This window comes from Zonotrichia albicollis, chromosome 12 (genome assembly GCF_047830755.1).
Source record: "Zonotrichia albicollis isolate bZonAlb1 chromosome 12, bZonAlb1.hap1, whole genome shotgun sequence".
NCBI classification, from domain to species: domain Eukaryota; kingdom Metazoa; phylum Chordata; class Aves; order Passeriformes; family Passerellidae; genus Zonotrichia; species Zonotrichia albicollis.
In genome coordinates this window covers 1,589,108-1,616,415 of record NC_133830.1, presented here as the reverse complement: position 1 = coordinate 1,616,415, position 27,308 = coordinate 1,589,108, and the positions used below count along the sequence as shown (strand labels likewise).

At 44.4% G+C, this 27,308-nt stretch overlaps 1 protein-coding gene across 4 annotated transcripts in view; it reads right to left on the bottom strand.

The window, feature by feature from the left end:
• LOC106629547 (uncharacterized) overlaps positions 1-27,308 on the bottom strand; it is a 121,570-nt gene that overhangs the window by 45,007 nt on the left and 49,255 nt on the right. For 3 of the 4 annotated variants that reach the window (XM_074550319.1, XM_074550320.1, XM_074550321.1), the window contains exons 2-6: positions 20,698-20,920; positions 16,388-16,518; positions 8,158-8,251; positions 1,427-1,571; positions 995-1,102 (exon numbers count right to left, since the gene is read on the bottom strand). In XM_074550319.1, the coding sequence (XP_074406420.1) occupies positions 995-1,102; positions 1,427-1,571; positions 8,158-8,251; positions 16,388-16,518; positions 20,698-20,916 (697 nt within the window). In that variant the 5' untranslated portion in view covers positions 20,917-20,920. The remainder of the gene's footprint in view (positions 1-994; positions 1,103-1,426; positions 1,572-8,157; positions 8,252-16,387; positions 16,519-20,697; positions 20,921-27,308) is intronic. The other variant, XM_074550322.1, reaches the window with a different exon arrangement.

Genomic DNA, 27,308 nt, shown 5'->3' with positions numbered 1-27,308 from the left:
TGCTCCCGAGGCCCAGGCAGACACTGCTGCCAAATTTTAATTCTCATTCTCTGTGGCATTCACCTGACATTTAATGTGATGCCAACTGCTGTGTTGTTGTGAAACCAGGAGTGAGATTTGCCCTCTTTGGTGAAACCAGAAGGAAATTTCAAAGTCTAACACATAGACACCTGATTTTGTGGGCTGCAAAAAGGCAGCCAGGCCACATTTCTGGCTTTAAAAGCTCTCTCCAGCTCTCCACCTCTTAAAAGGCACTGCCATGGCCTCTCCCAGCACAAGGAATCCCTCCAGATCCCAAAGTTCACATAAAACAATAGAAGAGCAGTGCTCCGGTGATCTGACAGTGCTAAGGCAAAACCAATATCCCAGGATTTCCAGAAAGTTGTTCTGCTTGTGGTTTCAGTCTGGAAAATGCTAAAATAAAACTGAACTTTAATGAACTTCCAGAGGAAAAATGTTCCTTTGTTTTAATACAAGCCACAGCAATAGGACATTGCCCTACCTTAGGCTCTGACACTCAAAACTCATCTCCAATACTCCAGGGATTAAATTATTTTCTGAAAGCCAACTCATTCCCACCATTATTACTGCTATAAAGCTGTGAGGATTTTTGCTGCCCCCCCTTCTATTTTTTTTTTCCAAGGCTAGAAATAGATTGAACTGGCACTTCAGGATGCTGAGCTGCAGTTTCAGTTGAGCTCTGTGCTTCACTGAGATTTATCAAAAGTGACAAGATTCAACATCTAGGAGATGTCTTGTAGTGCCCAGGAGCTCAAAGAAGATGCAGCAGTTACAACAGTAACCAGAGAGAAATAAGAGAAGTGGTAGAAGAAGAAACACGTGGTGCTTGAAAATTAAAACTCTGGCAGGAATGGGCACTTGTGCTGGTCAGCACTGGCCATTAGTGAGCAAAGAACCACTAAGCCTGCTCCCTCCAAATGAAAAAGCAGGGAAATCAGCCCTTCATTCCAGCTATAAACTGCCTGGCAGGTACCTGTCAGAGGCCACAAGCTGAGGTTTTCCCCTGTTCCCTTTGCAGCAGAGTGGAATTGGGTGGAAGTGCCAAGTGTCTGTCTGTGATCACTCCTGAGCTGAGCCATCCCTGGAATAAAACACAACACCCCATAAGTGCCTTCTCTTTTTCACCCACGTGCACGTCAAGCAAGTTAGATGTGAAAAAGGCTAAGGAAAAATGGGAATATCTGGACAGTAAATGTGTGTGAAGTGTAAAATCATGCTCAGCTTCTGCCTGGACAGCTCAACAAACCCAAGGAAGCACTCATGGTTGAGAACACCCTGCATCCAGACCCCACCAATGCCACTGCCATGGAATCCAGGCAGAGGGAGGCACTGATGGACACTGGATCCCACCAGCACCCTTTCAGTGTTCAGAGCAGGACCAGGAGATGAAACAGAGATCAAATACCTGGGGCTGTTTCCCAGCCGTGCAGTGAGTCAGGCAGGTCTCTGCAGAGAGGGATTGGAGCTGGAGACAAGGGCAGGAGGAGAAACCTCAGCAAGAAATGAGCACAGCCAGGTTTCTTCTCACAAATAGTGCTTCTAATAAACACCTGCAAGAGATAACGTTGACAAACAAAAAGGCTGCATAACAAAAAGGGATCTGAAAAAGAAACCTCCACAGTAAAGGAGTCAGGGAGGAGGTTGTAGGTCTCCTAATTCTTTTACTGAGGTCAAAAGCAAATTCCCCCATGAAGAACCAACACACCAACCCTGCTCCCCTCCCCTCCCTGAGCCAGGACCTTTAGGAGAGATGTGGAAAAGCCTGACGGAGTTAGGCTAATCCAGGCAGGAGCAAAATGGAAATAACTCCCACAAGACCACTGGGAAAACTTAATCCAATCTTCTCTTGTGAAGCAGATATTATTCCCCTTTTACTTGCCTTCAGTGGTGATAAAGTGCAGACAAAGGAGATAAGGGACTCACACACCTCACATTTCAGCACTCCCAGTAAATACACTCCTCGCTTTCGCTTATCTTTCAGCCTGGTATGGATTTCCTTTTAGTAACCTCCTGAATTACAATCAAATTATACTTCCAGGGCCATTGAATTGCATGGCTTGCAATACCTTAATGGGTTCTGTTCTGGCTGCTCGGGAAGGACTTGTAATCCCTGTCTTCTTCTATATTTCAGGGAGCCTTAAGGACGTGTTTCAGTGCCAGGCAAGCAGCCCTGGCCTTCACTCACCAGCCAGTGCCACACAAACAGTGCCTGGGCAAGTGAGCCATGGCCTGCAGGAAAAATATTAGTATTGAATTCTTCTTCTTTTGCCTTGCAGCACCAGCCGGGGTTTGGGTGGCACAGTGATCCCAAAACTCTCTCAGATATGAGTTCTGTGTGATTTAATGGCACGGTCGATACACCAGGTGCCAGCTGGTCTGCAAAATATTTGAAAATAAATGGAAGTTTTAATGCCCAGGAAATGGTGCAGAGTGCCACATTCCTCCAGACAGCTTATCTCTGAGACGGGCTTTTATCCTGCAATAAAGAAATGGTTGCTTTGTTAGTTGTGGGCTCTGCAGCAAACAAAACTCGGAGTGTGGTCGGGAGCTTTGCTGGGCTGAAATCAATTTTTGAATTATTCAAACATTTAGGTAATTGAAATAGAGAAGGGGAATAAACACAGGCTGAAAGTCTAAAGAGCCCTCTTGTTCTGGGGAGGATATGGAGGGATCTGAGAGGTCAAAATGCCCCTCCTGCACCTGCCAGAGCAGGTCCCAGAGCTGCTGCACCAAAGCATCCCCAGGGGATCCCTCTGAGCACCCAGTCCAAAAATGCTCAGAGACGTGGGGACACTCTGGGGGAACAACAAGGAGGAAGGAACACAAAGACCATGGACAACAGCACAGTCTGGGATGTGGAGCTCCCTGCCATGCCTCACCACAGGGAACAGTGCCAGGCACAGGGGACAGTGGGGACCTTCCACGTGCCACCACCGTGACCTTGTGGAGCCACCAGCCCGTGACACTCGATGCTTTCCAGCTAAATCAGCAGGTTCACTGAGAAAAACTGCACACTGGAGATAATCAGAGCAGGAACAGCCCCTGTCTGCAGCTCATGGGGGGGAGATAAAAAATCTCCCTCCTCCCTTTATTCATCCTGCTGTTTGTAAAACCTTATCATGTTTTTTCCAATTGTATTCCCAATAAGCCACCAGGTAAGAAATAGTGTTTGCCAGCCCTGAAGAGAAGCAATTTTTGTTGGCAACATTTCTCAGGGAAAAAAACTGTTCAAATAAGAGGTGGGAGGAAATTTCCCCCTCAGACAATTTGAGGAGCTGTCGACAGGCAGCAGATGAAAGGCGAGCGGCGCTGGATGCCGCGGGCCGTGCAGGGAACACGCGCGATGGCTTCAGCAGCTCCGGGTTCAAATGGAAAATTAATTTCTTTCCGAGGGGATCCAAAGTGCTTTTCATGCTGTCCTTCCTTGAAACACTTGGTGATTTAATTTTTCTGAGCGCAGGGAGGGATGAGAAGCGAGTCACTAAAGGAGGAGTTCTCCAAACACAGCCCGTGCAGCTCCCGAGGCAGCGCTGGGGTCACCGTCACCCTCCCAACATCTGGGTTTGACCACAATATTCCCTATTTCTGCCCCTCATTTGGAGCAGGAATCAGCCTCCACGAATCAGGAGTTTATTAAGGCACACAGGATGATTTCTGCTGGCCAGTTCAGGGTGGAACAAGATGATCTCCTAAGGTCCCTTCCAACCCAACCCATTCCATCTTTCTGTGATTAATTTTGCACTGGTTTTTCCCAGCATTATTATTTCTGATGACAAAACAAACTGTGACAGATGTGTTCTACCTTAAAACAGACATGCTGCCTTAACAAGAGGAGAAAAAATGGATGAATATGAAAATAGGCATCATGAATATTCAGAGACATTTGCAAATTAAAAGACCTCAACTGTGTCCTTGTCCTTTGTGCGTTTTCCACAAATATTGAAAGGGGAACTCTCCTGGGAGAAGCGTTCATCATCACAGCAAGTTTTAAAGAAGGAACCCACTCAATCTACAGCAAATATGCACAACATGAACATTGTGTGTATTCACAGGAGAAAGATGATTCTGGGAACCTCCAATTAGGCAGCAGCAGCTTTTCCTATGGTCTCAGGAAAGAACTAAAGAAAAAGGCTTATTTTGATAAATTTTTCAGCACAGATTTTTGAAATGGGAAATAAAAACATGAGAAAAAGACAAACTTCGCCCATGAATTATTCCCTCTGAATTGTGAGGGGGGGAATGCCCCCTCGAGCCAGGCTGTGAGCAGCAGCCACCCTAAGTCAAGTGTGTTGTTAACTGTGTGCAGGCAGCAGCTGAACCTGGGTGTGCTGACCTGCCTGAAAGCCCTGGCTTGAGGCCCCAGCTCAGGAATCTGCCTGATTAATTTTTGATAACCCAACCTTCATCTCTGTGTGCAGCCCGACCTGCTCTTGGGGTGTGCTCAGTCATCACCACCTCCTCCAGCCGCCCCGGTGCCCCTCTGAGGCTGAGGGAGCTGCATTCTTGTCCTAAAAACCCACAACCACCCCCTTTTCCCTTCCATAAGCACTGCAGAGGTGCTGTTGCTCTGTCTCTGGTAAGACACCTCAGCAGAACCCAAAGCAGCAGCAACATCCCATATTTACCCTTCCAGTTTAATCATCACAAGGAAGGGACATGAAAACCTCTCCCTGTAATTCCACCTGGAGGCTTTCTCCCGCTCTGAAACACTGCACATTGCCCAGCTTTGTTAGATTTCCCTCGGAGATGCCCAATAACCTTCAAACAAACCCAATTCATAACACCACCAGATGTGCTCGTTTCGCTTTTCATGGCAATGTGCTGTGAGAGGTCTCTGGGTGGGAGGTAACAGCCCAAACAAGAACAATTTTCTGTTTTGCTGGTTTCAAAGTGGAGCTTTCAATATCCCGACCTGTCTCTGAGTTTTTATTTAACTTGGGGAAATTTTCAGTTTACAAAATGGCCCAACAAGGATAATTAGGGTAGAAACATGCCTGACAATTCCAAATGCTCCCTGTCAAGCATATGGGCTAACACCTATTTTTTATTAATTCCCTGGTTTTCAAAGGGTGATACAGTTGTATTAGAAGCAGTGTGTAGGTGGCTCATTTTTCCCTCCTCACATTCCCTTTGACAGTAGTTTGAAATAACATTCATCAAACAGTATAAAAGAAGTCGAAAGAAATTAATTAAGCAACCTAGAAAGAAAAATAAGGTGTCTTTCCAACAGGACTTGGATGATTCAGGTTTATAGTGCTGCACAGTGCAATTTTCTGGGAAGAAAAAGCAAGATAATGGTGTAGCCCTGCTCCACTATGAAACAGCACATTTGGAGCATCACTGGTGATGAGGAAGTTCTGAAACTGGGAGTTTCCTGTTGAAGATTTGCTCTGAATAGCATGCAATATATACCTATATAAATAGATATTTGCTCATATATCATTGCTGGCACCTTCCCCAGAAGGAATTGGAGATTTCTGATCCCTTCCTGCCTTTTGGCATCCAAGGCTGGGGGCAGAGATGGTAACACTGTGTTTAATTTAATCTTGTCAAGTGAACAAAATCCCACTTTCGAAAAGTCCCCGTTGTTGAAGGGTGTTTAAACAAACATTGTCCAGGTTGTGCCCAGCAGCCACACTGGCACTGCAGGGCTGGATTCCAGCTCTCCAGCCGTAGTGAGGATTATCCATGGGCTGCACACACTCCATTCCCCTCCCTGTGCTTCCCCTCAGTCTCCTTCTGCTGCTCCAGCTCTCCCTGTCCCAAATTCTGATTGAATCCAGCCAGCAGCACCTCAGGGAATCCATCTGTGGCCTCTCCTCTCCTGGTGAGAAGTTATCCAGCCATTCTCCTCCACTGGGCTGCTGCCAGCTCTGGCTTGGTCACAGGGCTTGGGGACATGAAATTGCAGCTATGCTGCTCTGCTCCTGAGGGCTGGGCTCAGCACTGCCCTTCCTGCATCCAGCCAAACCAGCCAGAGTGCACCTGAGCTCCCATCAGTCCTAAAGCAATCCTGATTGAACAGGAGATCACTCACCAAAACAAGTTACAGGTATCTAAACCAAGAATGCCCTAAAATCCAGAAAACTGGTTATGAAAAGGTGGATGCAAAGAGCTCGGGATCTCTTTGTGACTGCTGGCAGCCTCCCAGCTGCTTCATTAAACACAATTCTCTGGTGATTCCTGATTTCATGTTCAGATTATCAGCTGCTCAGGGAATAGCACAGGAGAGGCCGTGGATGTAACAGCACCAGGTTCTGGCACCCCCAAAGAATCTGCTGGGTGTGAGGAGCCACAAGGAAGGGATTAACTGGGATTTATCCAAGAAACTTCCCAACGCATCCCAAATCTTTCTCATCAGATGCTGGTTTTCCCAACACATCCCAAATCTTTCTGATCAGATGCTGGTTTTCCCAACGCATCCCAAATCTTTCTGATCAGATGCTGGTTTTCCCAACACATCCCAAATCTTTCTGATCAGATGCTGGTTTTCCCAACACATCCCAAATCTTTCTCATCAGATGCTGGTTTTCCCAACACATCCCAAATCTTTCTGATCAGACACTGGTTTTACCTGAGCAACAACTCGAGATTCTCTCTGTCCTTCCACCTCCCTGGCTTGAGCCCAGCAGTCAGGACAGACCCAGGGCTGCCAGCAGCAGGGCTCCAGCCCAACTAAACTCAGTTCCAGGTCAGCACTGACCCCTGGGCTCTCCTTTAGAGCCCAAATTCCCTCGGGCAGGTCTCCCAAAGCTGGATGAGCTCTGGGGCACCATCCCTTGTGCCCATCCCAGGGCTGGTGCTGCCCAGTCCTGCCCACAGGACTGATCCTCCCCTGCTCTGTTTCCCTCTGGACAGCTCCATGGGAAGGCTCCTTCCAAGAGCTTGGGCTGTAATTGCTTGTAAACCACTTAGGCAGTGAGTGATACAGAAATCCAAGTGGTAATTGCAGCACAGGCTTGAGATTAATCTATTTTTGGCTTGTCAGACGTTCTTATGGACCTGGTTCAAGGCAGTCACTGAAAGCTGTAAAGTGTCCAAAAAGTGACAGGAAAAAATAGTTTGATTAAAACCATTCCAGAGGCAAATCCAATCTTCAAGACACTCTCTGAAGCCTATTGGTGCAGGCTGCAGATGAGGCACTTGTGAATATCATCTGAGCAGAGACCTGGGGAGAGCCACAAAAGTTTTATGGCAAAAAAAAGATGCTCTAATTTTGGATTCCCAAAGCAGAACTGTGCAGGGAAAGTCAGTGAGAAAAGGTAACAGGGTGTGCCAAGAGGGGATAAGCAGCTTGTCCTGACCCAGAAATCAGGGCTCTGATGGCTGAAGAGCATCCAGCAGGTTCTGTTTTGCTCACCTGCCCTCAGGTGACACCGTGAGATGGATGGGCACCTGGACTTGATGGCCCTAAAGGTCTTTTCCAACTGATGATCCCAGGATTCTCTGCCTGCCTGATGCACTCTTTGGTGTGACTGAAGAGCCCCAAACCCTTGGTTTATCTCTTCATCTCCCAGAGATGGGAGCACCAGTTCATTATTAGGAACTGGAAACACCTTCTTTCCCCACAGAGCTGCAACCTCTACAAACTTTCCACCAACTTCCATTTTCTATAGCCTCAAGATTACCCTTTATTATTTCTTCCATCATTTCCTCCCCATTTACTTTGGATTAGTGGATGCTCTGTCAATAAGGACTAATGAAATTCCAGGCCAATATAAACTCTGTCTGCTCTATGAATGGTTCTTTTTTCATACAGACTCTCTATGAAATAAAAAGTGACTGATGCCACAATATGCTTTAATTATTTTCTTCATAAACTATCAAATTAAATTTTAAGAAGCTGGAGATGCCTCTTATTAAACTGGGACTGAACTCAGAGACGTAACTCTTAATGAAACTTCCCACACCAGAAAGCTTTTTTGTAATGTTAATAATTCTCAGCAGCCTGCCATATACAATATCTCACCAGAACTTATGATTTTCACATTTCCAACCCCTGTCATGGGCTGGGACACCTTCCCCTATCCCAGGTTGCTCCAAGCTCCATCCAGCCTGACCCTGGGACTTCCAGGACTTTGTAAGCCACACCGTTATACAGAGCCTTCCATATTTGAGATGGGATTTTCTACTCACTGTATCAGGAAGTTTGTCCAAAAAGCAGCACTGAATATCCCAATGAATATTCCAATGAATATCCCACAGCAGCACCAGGTAAGTCACAGCACACCTGGAAAACACAGGCATTCATCAACAGCAGCTCCAAGGGAAAAGTGTTTTCTCTAATTGAAGCAGCAAGAACATCTCAAATTCTCAAAGGAAAAGCAAAGAAAAGGTGGTGTGTGAGTGGAATCATGGAATCATTAAGGCTGGAAAAGCCTTCCAGGTCACTGAGTCCAACCACTGTCCAACACTGCCACTGCCACCATTAAATCATGCCCCAAAGGACCACATCTACACAACTTCTGAACACCTCCAGGGATGGAGATTCCACCACCTCTCTGTTCCATTGCCTGACCACCCTTTCAGGGTGCAATTTTCCCTGATATCCAATCCAAACCTCCCCTGGTGCAACTTGATCCCATTTCCTCCTATGACTTGTGACCTGGGAGCAGAGACCAATCCCTGCCTGGCTACAATGCCCAGTTTGCTTTGGAAAACACAGGGATCAAAATGTGGCACATTCTGGGGCCAAGCAGCAAAACACAAAACCTGCAGAAGTCACTGGATCGTATTTTTGGATCCTGCCTTAAGGGATGAAGAACGGAGTGAGAGATGAAAATGTAGCAGCTGGTAAAAAATGATTAAAAAGAATAAGGCAGAGATGAGGAAATAGGGAAACTGCCGGGAGAGAAAAATAAAAGGAACAAAGACATGGAAAAAAGACACTCAATCTGCCAAAGGTTACACAATTTCATCAAATGTACAAGTGAAGCAGAGGGAAAGGGGAAGGAGCAAAGCAAGCAGCTCGTGGCTGGGCTGGGGGTGCAGCACACAGGAGATTCCAGCCCATCCCAGCTCTGCGGGTCGGTGTGCCCAGCACAGTGTGTCCTGTGCAGTTCAGTCCAGCTCCCCTGTGGGCCAATTCCTCCTGGTCACACAGTGACACTCCCAGGGGTTCACATCCATGTCCCCCTTTGTTGGGAATTTAGCTGCTAAGTACTGGAAAAGTACAAAAACTGCAGCTAATTCCAAGTCCTGCACCTGCAAGATAGCAGTGTCCTTGGGCCTAGCTGTGGTAGGATAACAAACAGTGAAAGAGACATGAGAAAAAAGAGATGTAACCCCTAAGGAATGAGGAAGAGTTGATAGTATAGTTTAACCAATAGATTGCTTAGCTTACAGAATATTCATAAGCTTATTACTTGCTGTATAAGTGTCTGATGCTCTCTTCAATAAACGGAATTTGCTTATCACTCATATTGAGTGTCTGAGTCTCCCCTCACCGACAAATGGCTCGTCCCCGACAAAGGCCCACATTTTTTCTCTGTGACACCCCTTTGGCCAGGAACACCTGAATCCCATGAACAAACCATCACTCATCCCTCATGGACAGTCATGGACAGAAATACTGATTCTTCCAAATGGAAATTTCTCTGTTGTCGATGGCAAAACACTGCTGTGCTTTTTTTTTTTTTTTCCCTGTTTAATTTTATTCATGAGCTGAAGTGACTTTGGGCAGTCACAAACCGATTTTTCACTGTGTTCTGAACAGATGGTTGTTCCAAGAATACCAGCATCCTGGCAGTGTCAAACAGCCTTGACCTTCCCAAGCAGCACTGCAGACTTTTTGTTAGAAGGAAAGAAATAAAGAACTGCTCACATAGTCCCAATTTTTTTCTGGATTATTAAACACAGTGGACAATGCAAACTGTGCTTAAGGAAAAGCTGAGACTCAGCCTCAGAGAAGCAGGAATGGCTTCTGGAATCACTGGTGGTGCACAGACAACCCCAAGGTCACATCAGAGCCCCCTGCAGCAGCAGAACAGTGAAGGGATGTGAGCCCCCACATCATCTGCAGCTCCTCCAGCCCTCAGGAGCTGCTGGGATGGGCTGTGCAAAGCCCAAAGAAAAACCACAAAATATCCCAATCCTCAAGTTCAGGCTTCATCCAGCAAGGGTCCAGTTACAATTTCCCAGTTATAAATAACTGGAGTTCACTGTGAGCCTTCAGCAACCGTGGGCTGGCACAGCTTTGGGGACCTTTGCAGACAGAGCCTTCAGAGGGAAGGCAGCTCATTTTGTTCTGCTTTTGAATTTTTTTTTAGATATATAATCCTATTTTTAAGATAATTTAAATATCATCTGTGCTTAGTTCTCCAGAAGCCACATTAAAAAAAAAATCCAAGTCAATTTTACTGCAGTTAAATCCACATGTCCTTAATCTGCAGGAAGAGAAGGCTGGGTTCCTTCCTGGAGACAATCCTGCTTTTTTAGCGCATGTGAATTATTTTGTACCTGATTGGTGTCTATCAAGAGATAAAAGTTTGGGGGCAGCACCTCGGGAGCAGCTGCTGTCACGAGATCAATACCTCATTATGGATTAAACATAAAAGTTAAGCCGTCCTTAGTTCCCAGCTGACAAAGGGTGGCATAAATTCCACCGGCATTTGGGGGATTTTGTGCAAATTACTCCAGTGACCTCCTGCTCAGAGCAGGTGAGGAGCTGTCACCCTTCCAGCCAGCACTGCCTGGGAGCTCTGAAGCATCACAGAGGGATTTGGGACAAGCCCAGGGCTGGGCAGAGGAAGGGAGCTCAGCAATCCCAGCTGGCATCCCTGGCTGGCAGGGGAGGATTCCGAGGGATGGCGGCCGGTGCTCGCTGTGCTCTTCTCAGGATCTCTGCTGCTCACAGTGACCCCAAGATATGTCAGAAAGTCTCTTTTCCCAGCCTGGCAATTGAAGAAGGAGTCAGAGCTCTTCATTTCTCGGTCTCAAGGTTGTTTGTTGTATCTTATCTATAAAATTCTTTCTCCTGTCCAGCCGAGGTCTGTCCAGCAAGACAGACAGAGGCACACTGGTGTTATCTTCTTATACTAAAAACTACCTGTACAATACAGTTTCTTCCCAAACGTATCGCCTATGTTAGACAGTGAGCTTCTACTCTAAACCAATCCAAAAGTGCCAACATCACAGCAGAAGATGGAGGCCAAGAAGAAGAAGAAGGAGAAAGGCTGGACACGCTCAGATTCCTCCATCTTGCCCCCTGAACCCCCATTCTAAAACCCCAAAAATCAATTTTTCACCCTGTGATAAATTCTCTATCATTCTACTTAAACTGTCATGGCTTGCAGATCCTCATCTAAGGTTGGTAATTTGCTCCATGGGTCATAATCAAAACCACAGTGTTCTTGGGCTCTGTGTCAGGGTCTCTGAGCCCCTGGCAGGGTCCTGGCACTCCAGGACAGACAGAGGGATGTCCTGAACTCCAACACGTTCTGAAGAAAATGTGTGAGGAGTGCTTGGGTTAAAGCAGCTGGCAGCTGCAGCACTGCTTGGAGCAGGAGGCAATTACAGATGGATCAAGTGTGAGCACTTCTGAGCGAAATCCCTTCCATTTGGAGGCGACTGAAGTGACGGAAGATCCCGGGAAAAGGCAAATCCAGCTCTTTGGAGCAGAGCAGTTCCTTGATGCCGCCTGCCCTGGGTGCTCTCTGCCTTTTAATGCTGTTGAGAACCACTCATTACTCCTCTGCCTCAGAGGTTTCACTAATTCCCAGCAAAGCTTTGTGCCCAGGGAGAAGAAAGCTCCGCTCAGAGGGCCAGCACTGAGCCTCCAGCAGGGCGTGGGCAGGGGAACCAGTTGGCTCCTCTTTTACATAAGGAATAAAATGGAAAAACCAAAGGCTGAGAGGCTGTGGGAGCACAGGAAAAAAAAACCCCAGAATTTAGATCCAGAAATGCTCAGGATGCCAAACAGTGGAAGAGTCTTGGTCTAAAAACAATGGGTGTGGGCAGGGGGCACATTTGCCCCTAACCACAACAGAAATATGGGGTTTCCTGGTTCATGCCACTGATGGGAAGGGACAGAGCCTCCAGCTGTGCCAGGGAAGGTTCAGGTTGGATACCAGGAAAAATTATTCACTGCAAGAGTGGTTAAACATTGGGATGGGCTTCCCAGGGAAGTGGAGGAGTCACCATCCCTGGAAGTGCTCAGAAAACCAAGCAGAGGTGGCACTTGGTGACAGGGCTCAGGTGACACGGTGGCCAAAGGTTGGAACTGGTGACCTTGGAGCTCTTTTCCAGCCTTGCTGGTTCAATGATTTGATGTGTCCAGCTTGGAGAGACAGATCCAAGACAGTAAAAATGCAGCACCAACATTCCATGTTCAGCCTAAAATCCAGCGATTTTCCTGCACTGGTGTCCTCAGTTTCCCATCATTTCCCACTGCTAATTTCACCTCTTAATTGTTTATTAATTCATGGAAAATAGGAGGAATGATGAAACCTCTCTTCCCTCTCAGCATGTGAGAAAATGAAACCATCCAAGCAACGATCCAAACTCCACTAAGTGGAAATTTGGCCCTGCAGAAATTCATCCTGGGTTTTTTTCTGCCTTCACCATTTTCCTTCAGCTGTCAGAGCACAAGATGAAATAAGATCCTATATTCCTAGTGCCATCTGCATTCCAAAATCTCCTACTGATCAATGCAAGTGTCCAAAGAACACTTCCAATTTGTCACAATAACCTTCAAAACTTGACAGAAAATCATGCAAGTTATTTCTTTCGGATCTCTCTGTAGCTTGTGATTATTTATACTTTGCCAATACAATTCTAAACACTTTCCTTTGCATTTCCCATTTTTCTCAGAAGAACTCAGAAGTTAAAGCCTGCAATGGGTTTATTTTCCTCTCTGTGTTCCTGTTTTGTATTTCTGGACATTTAAGAAACACTGGACTGACTGCACTTGGAGCAGGACCAAAAATGTGCTTGAAAAGGCTTCAAACTGACACATCTCAGAATATCAATAATCAGGCAGCCTGCTTTGCTCAATTCCACTTGTTCTGTTTTTCTCTTTTATAACAGATTTTAGATTTTAGTGGGAACAATTGCACTGAAAAAGTGGGGTTTAAGCATCAAGTACAAGAATCCCGTTTGAAAACGTTCATTTTAGTGAAAGTTTAAGAAAGTGGGGGAAAAAATGAAATGCCAGAGCTCTCAACTCCCTGAGTGAGGTGCTCAGTGAGGTGAGGAGTCAGGGCAGGCTCTGCCCAGGTGTTCCCTGTGGGTGTTGTTGCTGGCACTGAGCTGCTGGGTGAAGCTCACCCTGTGTGGTGCCACCTCTCCTTGTCCTGCACATCTGGCCAGCTGTGAGGGGCCCAGCTGTGGGCAGGAGCTGCTCTGGCCACTTCCACCCCTTCAGTGAACCCCAACAGGGGGAGGAGGCGTCAAAGCTGATGGGAGAAATAAATCCACACCTGTGAGCACCCAGCAGAACCCAGGGAGGAGCCGGATCTGCTGGGATCTGCTGGGATCTGCTGGGATCTGCTGGGATCTGCTGGGATCAGGGACTACAGGGCTCTGAGAGGCTGCAGGGAGCTCCCAGCACAGAGCATGGCTGAAATGCACTGGGAAATGCAGATTGCACTGCAAGGCTGTAAAAAGCTCCTCTGAAACAGCAGCTCCAGAGCTTTACCAGGGACAGACAGCTTTCTGTGACACTGGGATGAGCTTGTAAAGGTCGAGCCATAAGCAGCTGTCTGACCAAATTTTATGAGTGGAAGCTAATAAACAAAAAAAGTGTAGGAAGCAGTCAATAGCCATTACCAACCACAAAAACAGATCCTGCAAAAAAGAGCTCAACAAATCAGTGGTGGCTGTGCTAAGGAACCCATCGGAGAATTCATGGAACCTGGAGAGCAAATCCAGTGGCTGCTGCTTTAAATTCTGCACTTGCATTAAAAATTCATCAGAGTATTTATAGCCAAGTTAAAATAAAGCACCAAAACACAGGGAAGGGAAGGGAAGGGAAGGGAAGGGAAGGGAAGGGAAGGGAAGGGAAGGGAAGGGAAGGGAAGGGAAGGGAAGGGAAGGGAAAAGGGAAGGGAAAAGGGAAGGGAAGGGAAGGGAAGGGAAGGGAAGGGAAGGGAAGGGAAGGGAAGGGAAGGGAAGGGAAGGGAAGGGAAGGGAAGGGAAGGGAAGGGAAGGGAAGGGAAGGGAAGGGAAGGGAAGGGAAGGGAAGGGAAGGGAAGGGAAGGGAAGGGAAGGGAAGGGAAGGGAAGGGAAAAGGGAAGGGAAAAAAAAGGGAAGGGAAAAAAAAGGGAAGGGAAAAAAAGGGAAGGGAAAAAAAAGGGAAGGGAAAAAAAAGGGAAGGGAAAAAAAAGGGAAGGGAAAAAAAAGGGAAGGGAAAAAAAAGGGAAGGGAAAAAAAAGGGAAGGGAAAAAAAAGGGAAGGGAAAAAAAAGGGAAGGGAAAAAAAAGGGAAGGGAAAAAAAAGGGAAGGGAAAAAAAAGGGAAGGGAAAAAAAAGGGAAGGGAAAAAAAAGGGAAGGGAAAAAAAAGGGAAGGGAAAAAAAAGGGAAGGGAAAAAAAAGGGAAGGGAAAAAAAAGGGAAGGGAAAAAAAAGGGAAGGGAAAAAAAAGGGAAGGGAAAAAAAAGGGAAGGGAAAAAAAAGGGAAGGGAAAAAAAAGGGAAGGGAAAAGGGAAGGGAAAAGGGAAGGGAAAAGGGAAGGGAAAAGGGAAGGGAAAAGGGAAGGGAAGGGAAAAGGGAAGGGAAAAGGGAAGGGAAGGGAAAAGGGAAGGGAAAAGGGAAGGGAAGGGAAAAGGGAAGGGAAGGGAAAAGGGAAGGGAAAAGGGAAGGGGAGGGAAAAGGGAAGGGAAAGGAAAAGGGAAAAGGGAAGGGAAGGAAAAAGGAAAGGAAGGGCAGTTCCTTCAAGAACAGTTGATAGGAAGAGGTTAAAGCCCACCCAAACACTGGAAAAAAAAAAATCAATTTCCAGTTCTGCCCACTGCACAGCAATGCTGTCCTTTGACTGCAAGGACTCTCAAACGGAAATTCAGCTTCTCCAGAGCAAAACTGCACAAAATGATTGCAGCCAGAAGAACCCACACATCTTCCTTGCCCAAGCAGACCTGCAGCACAGAAATGCAGCAGAGCAGCTCAATTACCAACAGTTAAGGCACAGCAGGATCTCCAGTTTTCTAATTGAATACACTCAGTTACGAGCAATAAATAAAATAAAGAGAACATCTCCAATGAATAAAAACATACCTTTGAATAAAAAATATTCTCATTAGGGGAAATGATGACTGCTACCAAAAAAATCACCGAGCCACTTCTGTGACAGGCAATTTTTAATCAAAGACAGTTCTATGCAAATTAAGGAAAGCAAGTCTCCAAAGGAATAATAGTCTGCCTTAATAGTCCTATCCTTTTTCCTGTATAGCTGCTATGGATGTTGTGTTATAATTGGTGCTATATGCTGTCCTTCCAAGCTTGTTTTTGGCATATTGTTCAAAGCAAGAATGTAAAAATGTTAAAAAAAATTAGAAATTAGAAAATTTAGATTTTGAGGCAGTCTGCAGAATGACATTCCAAAGTTATATAAATTTTTTAATATATATATGTGTGTGTGTTTATATTTATATTTTATATATATATTTTTATATATATAAAAATATAAAATATATATATAAAAATATATATATTTTTTTAATATATATATATGTGTGTGTTTATATTTACATTTTGTATTGGCTTCATTATATACATATATATGTCATTTATATACATATGTATAATATTATATATGTATACATATAATTATATACATTAAGTTATTTATAATTTATAGAAATATATAATTCTATAAATATATTATATATAATTCTATATATATATAATATATAATTCTATATATATTATTACTATATATAGAATTATATAATTATAATATATACAACTCTAAGATATATTAGATATTATATATCTATTGTAATAGATATATATTATAATATTTTATGTATATATATATTTCTAATTAATGATCAGAGTGGAACACTGTTAGGGGATTAAAGCTGCAGGCTCCTACCATTGTACATAACATTTTTGGGGCTCCGTTGGTCACAAGGATCTGCATTCAGAGCCTGTGCTGATCCCACAGTTCCTGCCATCCATTGCAGTTCTTGGACAAGCTCCACCCCACCTTTTAAAGCCCCTCCCTCAGGCTGAGCAGGACAAGAATTTCACCATGGGGACATTCCCTGAGAGATCCAGAAAAAATCCACAGATTTTGTGGGGACCGAGGTGTCAATGAGTCAAACACTGAATTTCTGCTGTACCACAGCCCCACACACGCTGCCATGTATAAAACCAAGATGGGATTTTACTCTCCAGCTGCCACAAGCACTGATGGATTCAGCACCCACCTGGAAATGCAGTGTGGAGCTCCGGGTGTCTCAGGCAGGGGCAGTTCTTGGCCTGGGGAAGGATTAATCTTCATTTCACACCTCACCAGGCTCATTGCAATCATGGTGGCATTTACTGCTGGCTGTGGGACCTGTGGGAATAAGGAAAATATTGAAATATTTGCAGTGAGGTTTTTTCCCAAGTTTTAGAAAATCCCTGGTTTTCCTCACTGGGAAAGAACTCAGAATTTTAGGGGGAATACTCCATGGTGATCCACAGCTCATAAGAAGTTTAGCTTGGAAAAGATCATCAAGTCCAATGATTAACTAGCTAAGATTGAGATGCTGGGAGCAGGGGGTGTACAGCCTGCTCAATAAAAATTAATTTTATTAATTAATAATACATGAGGAGTTCAAAATGAGGGGGTTTTTTCCTATTCTAAACAAACTTTTGCCTAATTAATGGTGTTACCTGGGAGGAGACAACCATCTTTATTTATTTTTTTATTTATTTTATTCTTCAGCTGCCTCCAAAGTGGTGCCATGTCTTATCTATGAAACAGCAATCAGCTGCTCCACTATTGGCACAGCTGGCTGCTGATCACCACATTCTTATCAGAACAATGCAAATTGAAAAATATTGAAAAGAGACCCAGCAAAACACTTGAGGAAACCCCCAGTGCACATTGGGCCAGGGAGTTTAAACCTTCCTTGGATTTGCCCTCCGATTTACTGTAAAGTTTATTTTAAAGTTAGCAGTCTATTTGGAGTTATGATTAATGGTTTTCAAAGGGCTTTTTTCTTTTTTTTTTTCCTTCAGCTGCTCCTCCCAACAAAGGATTTAGAATTAATTCACATCACCCAACTCCTTCCTTAATGGATTTTTAAGGTCCACTGCAAAGAATCAATCAATAGGAGGCTGAGAGCTCTGGCATGTAATGCATCCAGCCCCACCAGAGCAGGGCAAGGATCTCCAGCTGCATTTATTGGAATTATTTGCAGTGATTAAGAAAAGCAGAACAATCATTTGCATTCACTCAATGCAGGAGCAAAGAGAGTGACTCGAGAAGTACCAAAAGTTGGAATTCTTTTTGTGTTTTAAGAGGATTTTGTGAATCTTCCCTCAGAAATGCAAATGCTGCTGCACTGAATGTGTTCCTGTCAGGGAGCGTCTCATTTCCAGGGCACTATTTCCAGGACAAAGAGACATTTGCAGGTTAATTTTGTACCTGGAATGACGGCAGAAAACACTCCTGGAACTGGCAAGCAGAACAAGGAAATTCAAGCATTTCCATGGATTTTCTCCACTTTTTTTTTCTGCTATTGATTGTTTTCTCTTATTTATAACAATTAAAGAAAATTAACATTTTTTAACTCCATTTCACTGTTTTTCTTTTTCATAAATCAGATGAAAAATTAAAAAACCCCAGCCCTGTGTGCACAGAGAGGCTGCCACTGACTGAGCTGGAATGGGGTCAGGGCAGGGATGAAGATTTTTGGGAATGACACCAGAGAGAACAAACTGGAAAAGCCTTTTTACAACACAATCCTTTGGAAACACGGCCTTTCTAAACTTTTCAGTTACCAAAAGAAATAACAAGAATTTGCCACTTCAGTGGCCCCTAAATAATGAATGCACTGTACAGAATAAAATTAGAAATCTGTAAAACTCTAAAAAATAATCAGGTTCTAAAATAACAACAATTTGGAGAACTCTTGAGATAAAAAAAATATTAGTTTCTCCTTTCATTTTGATTTCCTGAGGCTGCTTTCCATTGATTCCATTGCTCCAGGCAAACAAAACATCAATGCAAAATTCACACATTCAAATTTGGGCCACAAAAATCCAAAAAAGTTTTTTTTTTTTTTCCTCTGATTCTCCAAAGAGGCGACAAGAACTCCACAATTTTTAGTGCCAAAACCTTTTATGGGGAAAATTCCTCTTAAAAAAATAGCTGTGCCCTGGAAGATACATTGAATTCTTGATCTTGAAAGTCCCAGAGAGGTCAAAGAACAGCTGTGCCATGTCCAAGGAATCAAAAAATAGCATCAGATATTTCATGTGAGCAATATCCAAAATTTATCACTTGCAGCAACAATAAAACAGGCAGAGATGTGGCTGGGATCGAGCTAAAGGTCTGAGCTGAAAAATACAAACCTTTAGGGGACAGCAGGAAAAAATGGAATTATTGCAAGAATTAGTTCCTTCTGGAAACAGAGTCAGCATGTGCAAAGATGAGGTTTTGCTGTAACGTCCTGGAGTTTGTTCCTGCTACTGCTCAAGGACTCTCAGGTGAAATTCAATCAATGGACAGGCAAATCTCCCCTCCTGCTCAGGAACTCACAGCTCTGAAAACCACCAGCGTTTCCTTCCTGCTCAGGCAACAGCTTGAGAAAGAGGATTTTTTGGCCAAATTTTTGCTGTATCTGCAGAGATTTACACAACAGCCACTGCTCTCCAAATATTTACAGCATCTGAATATTCTTTAACTGGCTCCTTTCCTCTGCTGACCTGCCTGGTTGCTCACTTGGTACAATTCATTCATTATCTTTGGAGCACAATCAGGATTTTTGGGAGGAATGAACACAAAAAGGGCTCTTCCCTGGCTGTCTGCATTTGCCCTCTGCCCAAAGGCTGCAGCTCCCTCTGCTCTGTCCATAACACATCAAAAGCTGCAGGTCAGGAGCAGAATGTGGGTGGAATCCATCAGGAGCACAATAAAGTCTGAGACCCACAAGATGCTTATCCAGCAGGGCTAATCCTGACACTGGGGCTCATTTTCCAGCCAGAGCTCCCTCATGGATGCTGCAGCCCTGCTCTGAAAGATTTTGTGGTAAATCAGAGCATTTTTTTGTGGTAAATCACAGAACATTTCACAGAGGGGGAGATGAGACAAATAATCCCGCAATAAAAATGCAGCAGGTTTGGCTACCTGGGCTATTCCTCTTTCTCTGACACGACTTTCACCCCAGTCCCAATGGAAATGAAAATCCACACATGAGCTTTCACTGAAAGGATCATGGAGCATAAAATTCCACTTAAAATAAGGAATGGTCCATTTTCCTGCTGTTTGTACTTATCTCTGGAACAGGTTTTCATTAAAGCACCATGGGATAGGCTGTCCCTGGGCATTCTGGAATTCTGTGCATTTTACCCTCCACTCTGGATCCTTTACAGGAGATTAATTGGCTCTGTGTTTATGTAAATAGGGAAGCCAAGATTCCAGTGCATCCTTCTCCATAAATTAAAAACAATGCTTTCCTGCAGTTATGGCTGTAAAGGGGAAATAGACCTTGACTGGATGTAATGAGGCATTTGTGTTTGCAGTAACCAGAATTTACTGTTACTGCTCCAAGAACCATCACTCCTTGTTTAGGCTCTTAACTGACAATAAGTGTGGCTAAAATAAATTTTAATGAACACTCCTGGGTCACCTTACTGAATTTATGGGGCATAATCCAGCATTATTTGCAATAACTGTGAACTCTGGGGCTGTGGGGAGGCACTGATTGCCTCCCTCAGGTCAGATGCAGGTTCAGACACGGCAATTCCTGAGGGCCTGGCTTTGGAAAGGTGGCCCAGAGCTGAGCTTTGGCTCTCTGTAAAAGCCACAAAAGGTCCTTGGAGTGGTGGCAGATGGAGCTGCTGCTGTGCTTGTATCAGAGAAAGGTTGGGATAACGCTGGGGCTGAGCGGGTGCTGCTGGTCAGGAAGGGAGGATGCAGCATCCCAATGTGGTGGTGGTGTTGGGAGGGTCCCCAGGATGAGGTGAGAGATGAGAATTTGCCTCCAGGTTCTTAGAAGGCTGAAGTATATATTATATTATATATTATATATTATATATTATATATTATATATTATATTATTATAATTATACTATACTCTCATATTAAAATGTAATATTATATTATATATTATTATATACTATTATATATTGCTATACTATACTATTATATTATATTGTATTATATTACTTTACATTACATTATATTACATTATATTACATTACATTATATTATATTATATTACATTGATATACTAAAACTATACTAAAGAAAGAGAAAGGAGACATCAAAAGGCTTGACAGGAATGAATAATAAAAACCTGTGACAGACCCAGAGCCTGACACATCTGGCTGTGATTGGTCATTAATTAAAAACAATTCACATGTTTGGATAAACAATCTCCAGGCCACAAAACTTGGAGAAGCTGAGGCCTCTCATCTTCCCAGGAGCAGAAATCCTGATGAAGGGATTTTTAATACCATGAGGGAAGCAGCTCCCAAAAAAAGGTGAGGACGTTTTCCTCTCCAATTAAAGCACTGCACTTACATAACATCCCTGCTTTCCACTCCATTGTGCCTGGTCCTCACTTGAGCAGCTTATCTGTGTGATCCAGAGTTCTTTATCCACCTTTGTATCTCGTTCCAAGGCAGCTGGACAGAATTTCAATGCAGGACCAGAGTGGTTTTTAGAAAAGCCTCCCAGCCCCATTGTGTATCTGAGCAGTGGGTGTGAGGTGCAGGCCATTGTCATGCTGCCCTCCTTCATCTTCCTGAAGAGAAAAATAGAAAAATGCTTGAATTTTTAACCTATTTGTCAGGAAAATAAAAGCCTGACCTCTATACAGTGCCTAAAGCCTAAGCTGGAAATAATGAGTTATTATTTAATTCTTCTATACTTAAAGGCCATGGGATGTTACACAAAGAAATGTGCTCATCACACGAGCCTTCATTATGGAATGTGCTCTCCTATTTATTAAAAATAATATTAACACTGCTGCCTATTTATTTAATGCTTTTCCTCTTCAGAGCCCTTTTTAGGCATTAGCTAATTAATGTAATGGCTTGGGATATTTCAAGTGGGTCTCTCCTTGGCAGAGCTGAGGGAGGGCTCTGTTCAGGGCAAGGAAAATAAATGTTATTTGTGCTCTGTGCTCTCTCCCCACACCTCCAGCTCCTTCAGAGGGGCCAGGCTGAAGCCAGGCTGGGGTTTTGGCAAATAGAACATGAAAATTCAAGCATTTCCATGTATTTTCTCCACTTTTATCCTGCTCTTGATAATTTTCTTTTATTGATGACAATTAAAGAAAATGAACTTTTTTTTTTTTTTTAAGGGAAGGCAATGTTGAAAAGCTGGTTCATGTGGGGATTAAAATTCCCAAACTCAGTGCTCAGCACGTGTGACACCGCACAGCCCAGACAGTGCAATCAATCCTTGGAAAAGCAAACCACCCTCACCTGTGCTGCTCAAACCAAGGTGACATTTATGGAACTCATCACCTCTTCACTCGCTGTGCCTTCCTGCCATTCCTCAGACATCAGCTCTGTGATTTATTCACTCGGCAAAACCTCCAGCTCCATTCATCACGCCAGGTCTGGGCACAATTTAAAACTTTAGGTGCAAAGAAAAGGCTTTTTCTTTTTCTAACATGTTAGAAAAGGGGAAACTTTGCTTTAAACCACACCCCAGTTAATAAAGCAAGAACTGGGTGTGTTTTAGGAGCTGGATTTGATGCCCAGTTTGTTGAATATAAAGATTTCTTCTAGGAGAGCCCTTGGAATGGAAATTGGGATTATCCTGAAATTGGCCTAACGCTGTCCCTGTGCTCTGTGGTGGCTCCCAGCCCCCATCCCACACACACCCCTCCTGTGACTCTGATTTAATTACCTGTCAATGATCAATCAATAATAAATGATCAATCACCTATTAATGATCAATCACCTATAAATGATCAATCAGCAGGTCCCACAATATGGGAATAGGATTTCCTGCAAACCCCCATGCAGGAGTCACAGAGCCAGGGCAGCCTGGGGGGCTCTGTGACCCCCATCTGCCACCAGGATATTTTCTGAAAAACCCCTTTGCCAGGATTTTTCTCCTGAGAAGCCTCAGAGGAAAAGAAAAACAATAATTATCTGTTGCTGTGGAATGCAACAGGGGCGTCTGTGATTGGCCCATGTTGGTTGTTTCTAATTAATGGCCAATCACAATCAGCTGGCTTGGTCTCTCTGAGAGTCAGGAGCTTTTGTTATTCATTCTTTTCTATTCCTTGCTAGACTTCTGATGAAATCCTTTCTTCTGTTATTTTGGTATAGTTCTAATGTATCATTTTCTTTAAAATTTTTAATCTATATATATTTTTTAAAATAGATATCATTTTAGTATAGCTCTAATATATAATTTTCTTTTATATTATATATAAAATAATATATTCTTTGATATATTATATAAAGTAATAATATATATTATATTTTATATATAAAATATAATATGTCATATATATTATTTGTATATATAATATAAAAATATTATATATATAATATAAAAATATATGCCCACACCACCCACGTCCCCCTGGACATCTCCCTCTTCACTCAGCCAGGCTCCAGTGCAAAACCCATCCCCAGCAGAGCCATCTCCAGCTCCCTTCACCCAGCACAGCTCTGCTGGAGGAGGATGCTGATCAGGATTTCAGCGCTGATCTTCCCCCAGAGTGACAGTGACAGCAGCAGGACCTCAGGGAGCCCTGCTGCTCCCACCCCTCCCAGTTACCCAAATGGGAACATCCCAGCTGGCTTCTGTCCAGGAGGATTGCACTCCTAAACACACTTATTCCCTTGAAAATAGTTGGGTTTTTTGGGTTGTTTGTGTTTTTTTCTGGAGGGAATTAAATAAAATGAGGCACTTCTAGCACATAACTGCTTAACATCAACTGTTTTCCTTATTGTTCCTGCCTGGAAGCAGCAACCCAAGGGAAAAATCTGCCTTTGCAAACAGCATCCTGCAACTGTGAGTGCCCAGAGCATCCCTGCTCTCCCCAGCTGCCCTGAGAGCAGCAGGGAAGGAAAACCCCAAGGATTTTCTGTCCAAAATGTGGGTTTGTGGGTTGCTTCCAGTCTCCAGGTTTTAAGAAAGAACATTTTAGTTGCTTCAAAATGCCTTTGTTTAGGGAATGTTTGGCTTTGTTGTTGTTTTTTTTAAATCATTTCTTCCAGTCTCTTTATTTTTGCCTTCACTAAAACTTCATTTGCAGAGCAGGAGGACAGAGACTAGCACGGTATATTTACATAAAATGCACAAATGTTTTTACCTACATCTGCATAATTAACAAAATATGGGACCACAGCTCTGCCAAATGCACCTACAGACACCTTCTGATGCCTCTTTTGTACAGAATTATTTTCTCCCCAAACCTGACTTGGTGCCATGAAACAAAACAAGTGAATTACCACCACCACTTCCCAGCATCACTTCCTTGGAAACTTCTGCTACCTGCACACTTTTGACTGCACACATCTTAATTTTCACTCATCAGGCCTTGCAGCAGGATCCTGGAAGATTCACCAAACCACACCAATATAATCACTTAGAAGATCAAAAGCCTGAAACACGAGCCATAGCCTGCAGCTATGGGCAAGGCAGCTACAAAACCCATCAGGCTCAGAGCCATCCTGCAATTAATTCCTCGTGGCCCGGGCTCTGCAGTCAGTAACTGGGAGCAAGATCCCCCTGAACATGAAAGAGATTATTTGGGATTAGCAGGAGAGGCTGTGGTGCCCCTTGGCCCTGGTGAATATTAAACATGAGAGCTGCAATGCAGATTAGAGGGTTCATTTCAAGCAGCCTGGTTGGGGCCTGATGGGATGTGGATCTCACACTCTCCCTGCTTTGGGTTTTAATTGTTCTTTCCCACTATGGAAACTCCATCAGATGAAGGTCCAAGTTATTTTTTTAAACCTTTTTTAATGCCACACGTTTTTGCTTCAGGGTTTTACCAGTGTGTTCCTGGGCTTTGATTATTTTTGGCACCTCCACCATGTCAGTAAGGCAGAAATCATCATTTTCAGGCCTCTGCCATAATGAACAAGCGCTGCTCTGAAATGAAGAACACACCAGGGAAAAGGCACTCGGCTCATCAGGGATGTTCTGGTGCCTGTTGCTACGATTTCCAACTGCAGGGAAACCAAACAGGCTCCAGCAGCCCAGGGAAAACACCAGCCAGGTAAGGAATTAGATCATCAGGCAAAACAATTTCCCTCCACCAGCAACTAATGAGATTTTGTGTCCTCAGAACAGACCCTCGGCTGGGATCTCTCCTCATTTCCTGAGCTCCAAGGAGGTTTTAACCTTTGATTCTCCAATTCCAAGGAGATGGAAATGAGCTGGGATCAGCCCAGGAAGGGGTTAAGGGATCCCCCACCATGTCCTACCCCAGGTGAGGGTTTGATCAGGGAGCAGCTGTGGGGCACAGAGCTGGCGTGAACAGCTGGAACAGCTGGAGCAGCAGATGCTCCGCAGCCCCCATGGCATTCCTGTCCCCAAATCCTGCGGGCCCTGCTCTCCTTGGGAAGTCCCAGAGCAGACAGTGCTGAGGAAAGGCTGCAGCATCCCCCGGGGGCTCGGCACTCCCACAAAGCGCTGAGCTAACTAATTGCTAAAATTGCTAATTGCTCCTCGCTGAGGAGGGACGGAGACTGCGGGCACACAAAGCCACGGGCTGTGGCCACACAAATCCTGGTTATAACCACATCTCTGAGAGTCCAGGGTGATGTCTGCATCCAAAAAAGTTTGTTCCCGCTGTAACAAGTGTGTGGAAAGTTTGTTTAATGGCTTATAATGGAGAATCCCTCGTGCCCCAAAAATATCCCGGGCAGCAGAATGATGGGCTCACCCAAACTCTTTGGGAATACTTTGGGTACAAAGCAAAAAAAGAGATGGAAAACAACTCCGAAACACCTCCCAAGCAGACAAAAAGAGCGATTCTCTCCCAAGGATGCAGCTCCTGGACAGGGTGTGGGGAGGGCAGCCCCAGCAGCTGCAGGAACATCTGGATTCACTCCTTGATCCAAAGGGAATCCTTGTGAATCAAGCTGGAAAGGAGGTGCTGGAAGGGAGGAAGGCTCCAGCTGCCAGTCCTGCCCCAGAGATTCCCCCCAGGTCCTTTATCCCTTCTCAAAGAACATGAGTCAGTCTTTCCTCTGCAATACTCAGCTCCACTCCAACCCCGTGTGCCACTCCCCCTCCCGGTGTTGATACTGATCTAAAAATGTTTAAATTGAAAAATAATATAATTATGCTCCTTTCTTGTTCTCTGTGTTTGTATTTGGAGGCTTTTAGAGGAAATTTTTAGATCTATCAAAGTATCTGGAAATGCACTAATTATTTCAATGATGATACGATCCCAAGTGGCAAAGTAAACATAATTACCCACATTAATAGAAAACAAAATCAGCAACACTTCAAGGCTCTGTGGGCTTCAGCTGGCAAATATTGTCACAGTAAATCATTCACCACAAAAGGACATTTATTATGATTTTAAGCAAAACCCCACCAATTTAACCAGGAGTCTCAATGACCTTGTCTCTCAGGATCTCCCTTAGTGGGAAAACCTCAGTGTGAATGAAAAGCTCCCAGATTTTATAGTCAGATTATTTTGACTTGGTTGTGCCCTGCTTTAAAACCCTGCAGCTGTGTTTTCTTTTCTTAACTTTTCAAGCAAGTTCTGGGTGTCAGAAACCTCGGGTATGGTTGTTAAAAAGCTAAGAAAGAAAGTGAAAGGATTTCACTGATTTCACTTTCTGCTGAAAATCCCCCTTTTCAGGGAACTGAAGGGATATCACCGGATCTTTTGTCACTTTTGTGAGCCTGTAAAGGTTTGCCTTAAGAAATATAACAAAAAGAAAATAAAAAAGGAATTCCAAAATACACAAACTGATGCTTAAACCAAGATTTCTCCTTCTCTCCTCTCTCCAGGAGCTGTCCCGTGTTTCAGGCTGTATTTACCTCTGGCTTTGAAGCACGGGGAGATTTCCCTTCCATTCAGGGAGCTTTTGTTTGTGAAACAGCAGCGCTGGGACACGAATGTCCCAGGGATGGGGGAGCTGCTCTGGGAAAGGGACAATCCCTGGGGACAGGAGGGGAGGCAGGAGGATGGAGAGGATGGGGAGGATGGGGAGGATGGGGAGGATGGGGAGGATGGGGAGGATGGGGAGGATGGGGAGGATGGGGAGGATGGGGAGGATGGGGAGGATGGGGAGGATGGGGAGGATGGGGAGGATGGAGAGGATGGGGAGGATGGGGAGGATGGGGAGGATGGGGAGGATGGGGAGGATGGGGAGGATAGAGAGGATGGAGAGGATGGAGCAGCCCCTCTGCTGCCACTACCCACTGGAATTCAGAGCCCCTGGAAGAACATCAGGGAGCCATTCCCTGCCCAGGATGAAGTGGGAAAAGCTCAGGATAACGTGGGAAAAGCCCAGGATGGAGTGGGCAGCAGGAGGCACCTGCAGGGTGATAACTCAGTGCTGCAGGCTCAGAGGGAGCAAGGACCTGACCTACCTGCCCAGGCTCTGTCCCACGCTGGTGGTGGCTCCCAGGGACACAGAACTGCCCAAAAATCTATAAGAATGTGCTCTTTTGCTGCTAATATTGCTAATTAATTTCCACAATTCTTCCCCTTTAGGCTGTGGAAAGGGTCGGGTGGCCATCGCAGGCAGCAGACATCACACACCACCTTTAACACTCTGTGCTTCCCGAGGGCCAGAGGCAGGGCTGGAATTAGCATCTCAGCACCTGGCAGCACCACTTAGCTACCTTACTCCTGAAGGTAAAATGCAATTAGAAAGTTAAATGATAATTAAGTGAAAACCTTTTAAATCTCGATATGCCTATTCCCGATTTTTGCCTTCCTTCCCTGTGCCTCTCTGCTCAGCTGTCTCTGCCACAGCCTCTCCTTGCAGTCTGCTTTGGGTTTAGTTAGGTGATGAAGCATAAAATGATATTTAAATACTATAATTTCAAGAGCAAGCAAAGAACATCACATTTATCTTCACTAACCTTGAATATGCCTGTCCCATCTAATGGAAAAAGTGATTGAAGGGACTTATTCCAGCTTACCATCCCAAGGCCCCCATAAAAGCTGAATGGTAATTTAATTAGTT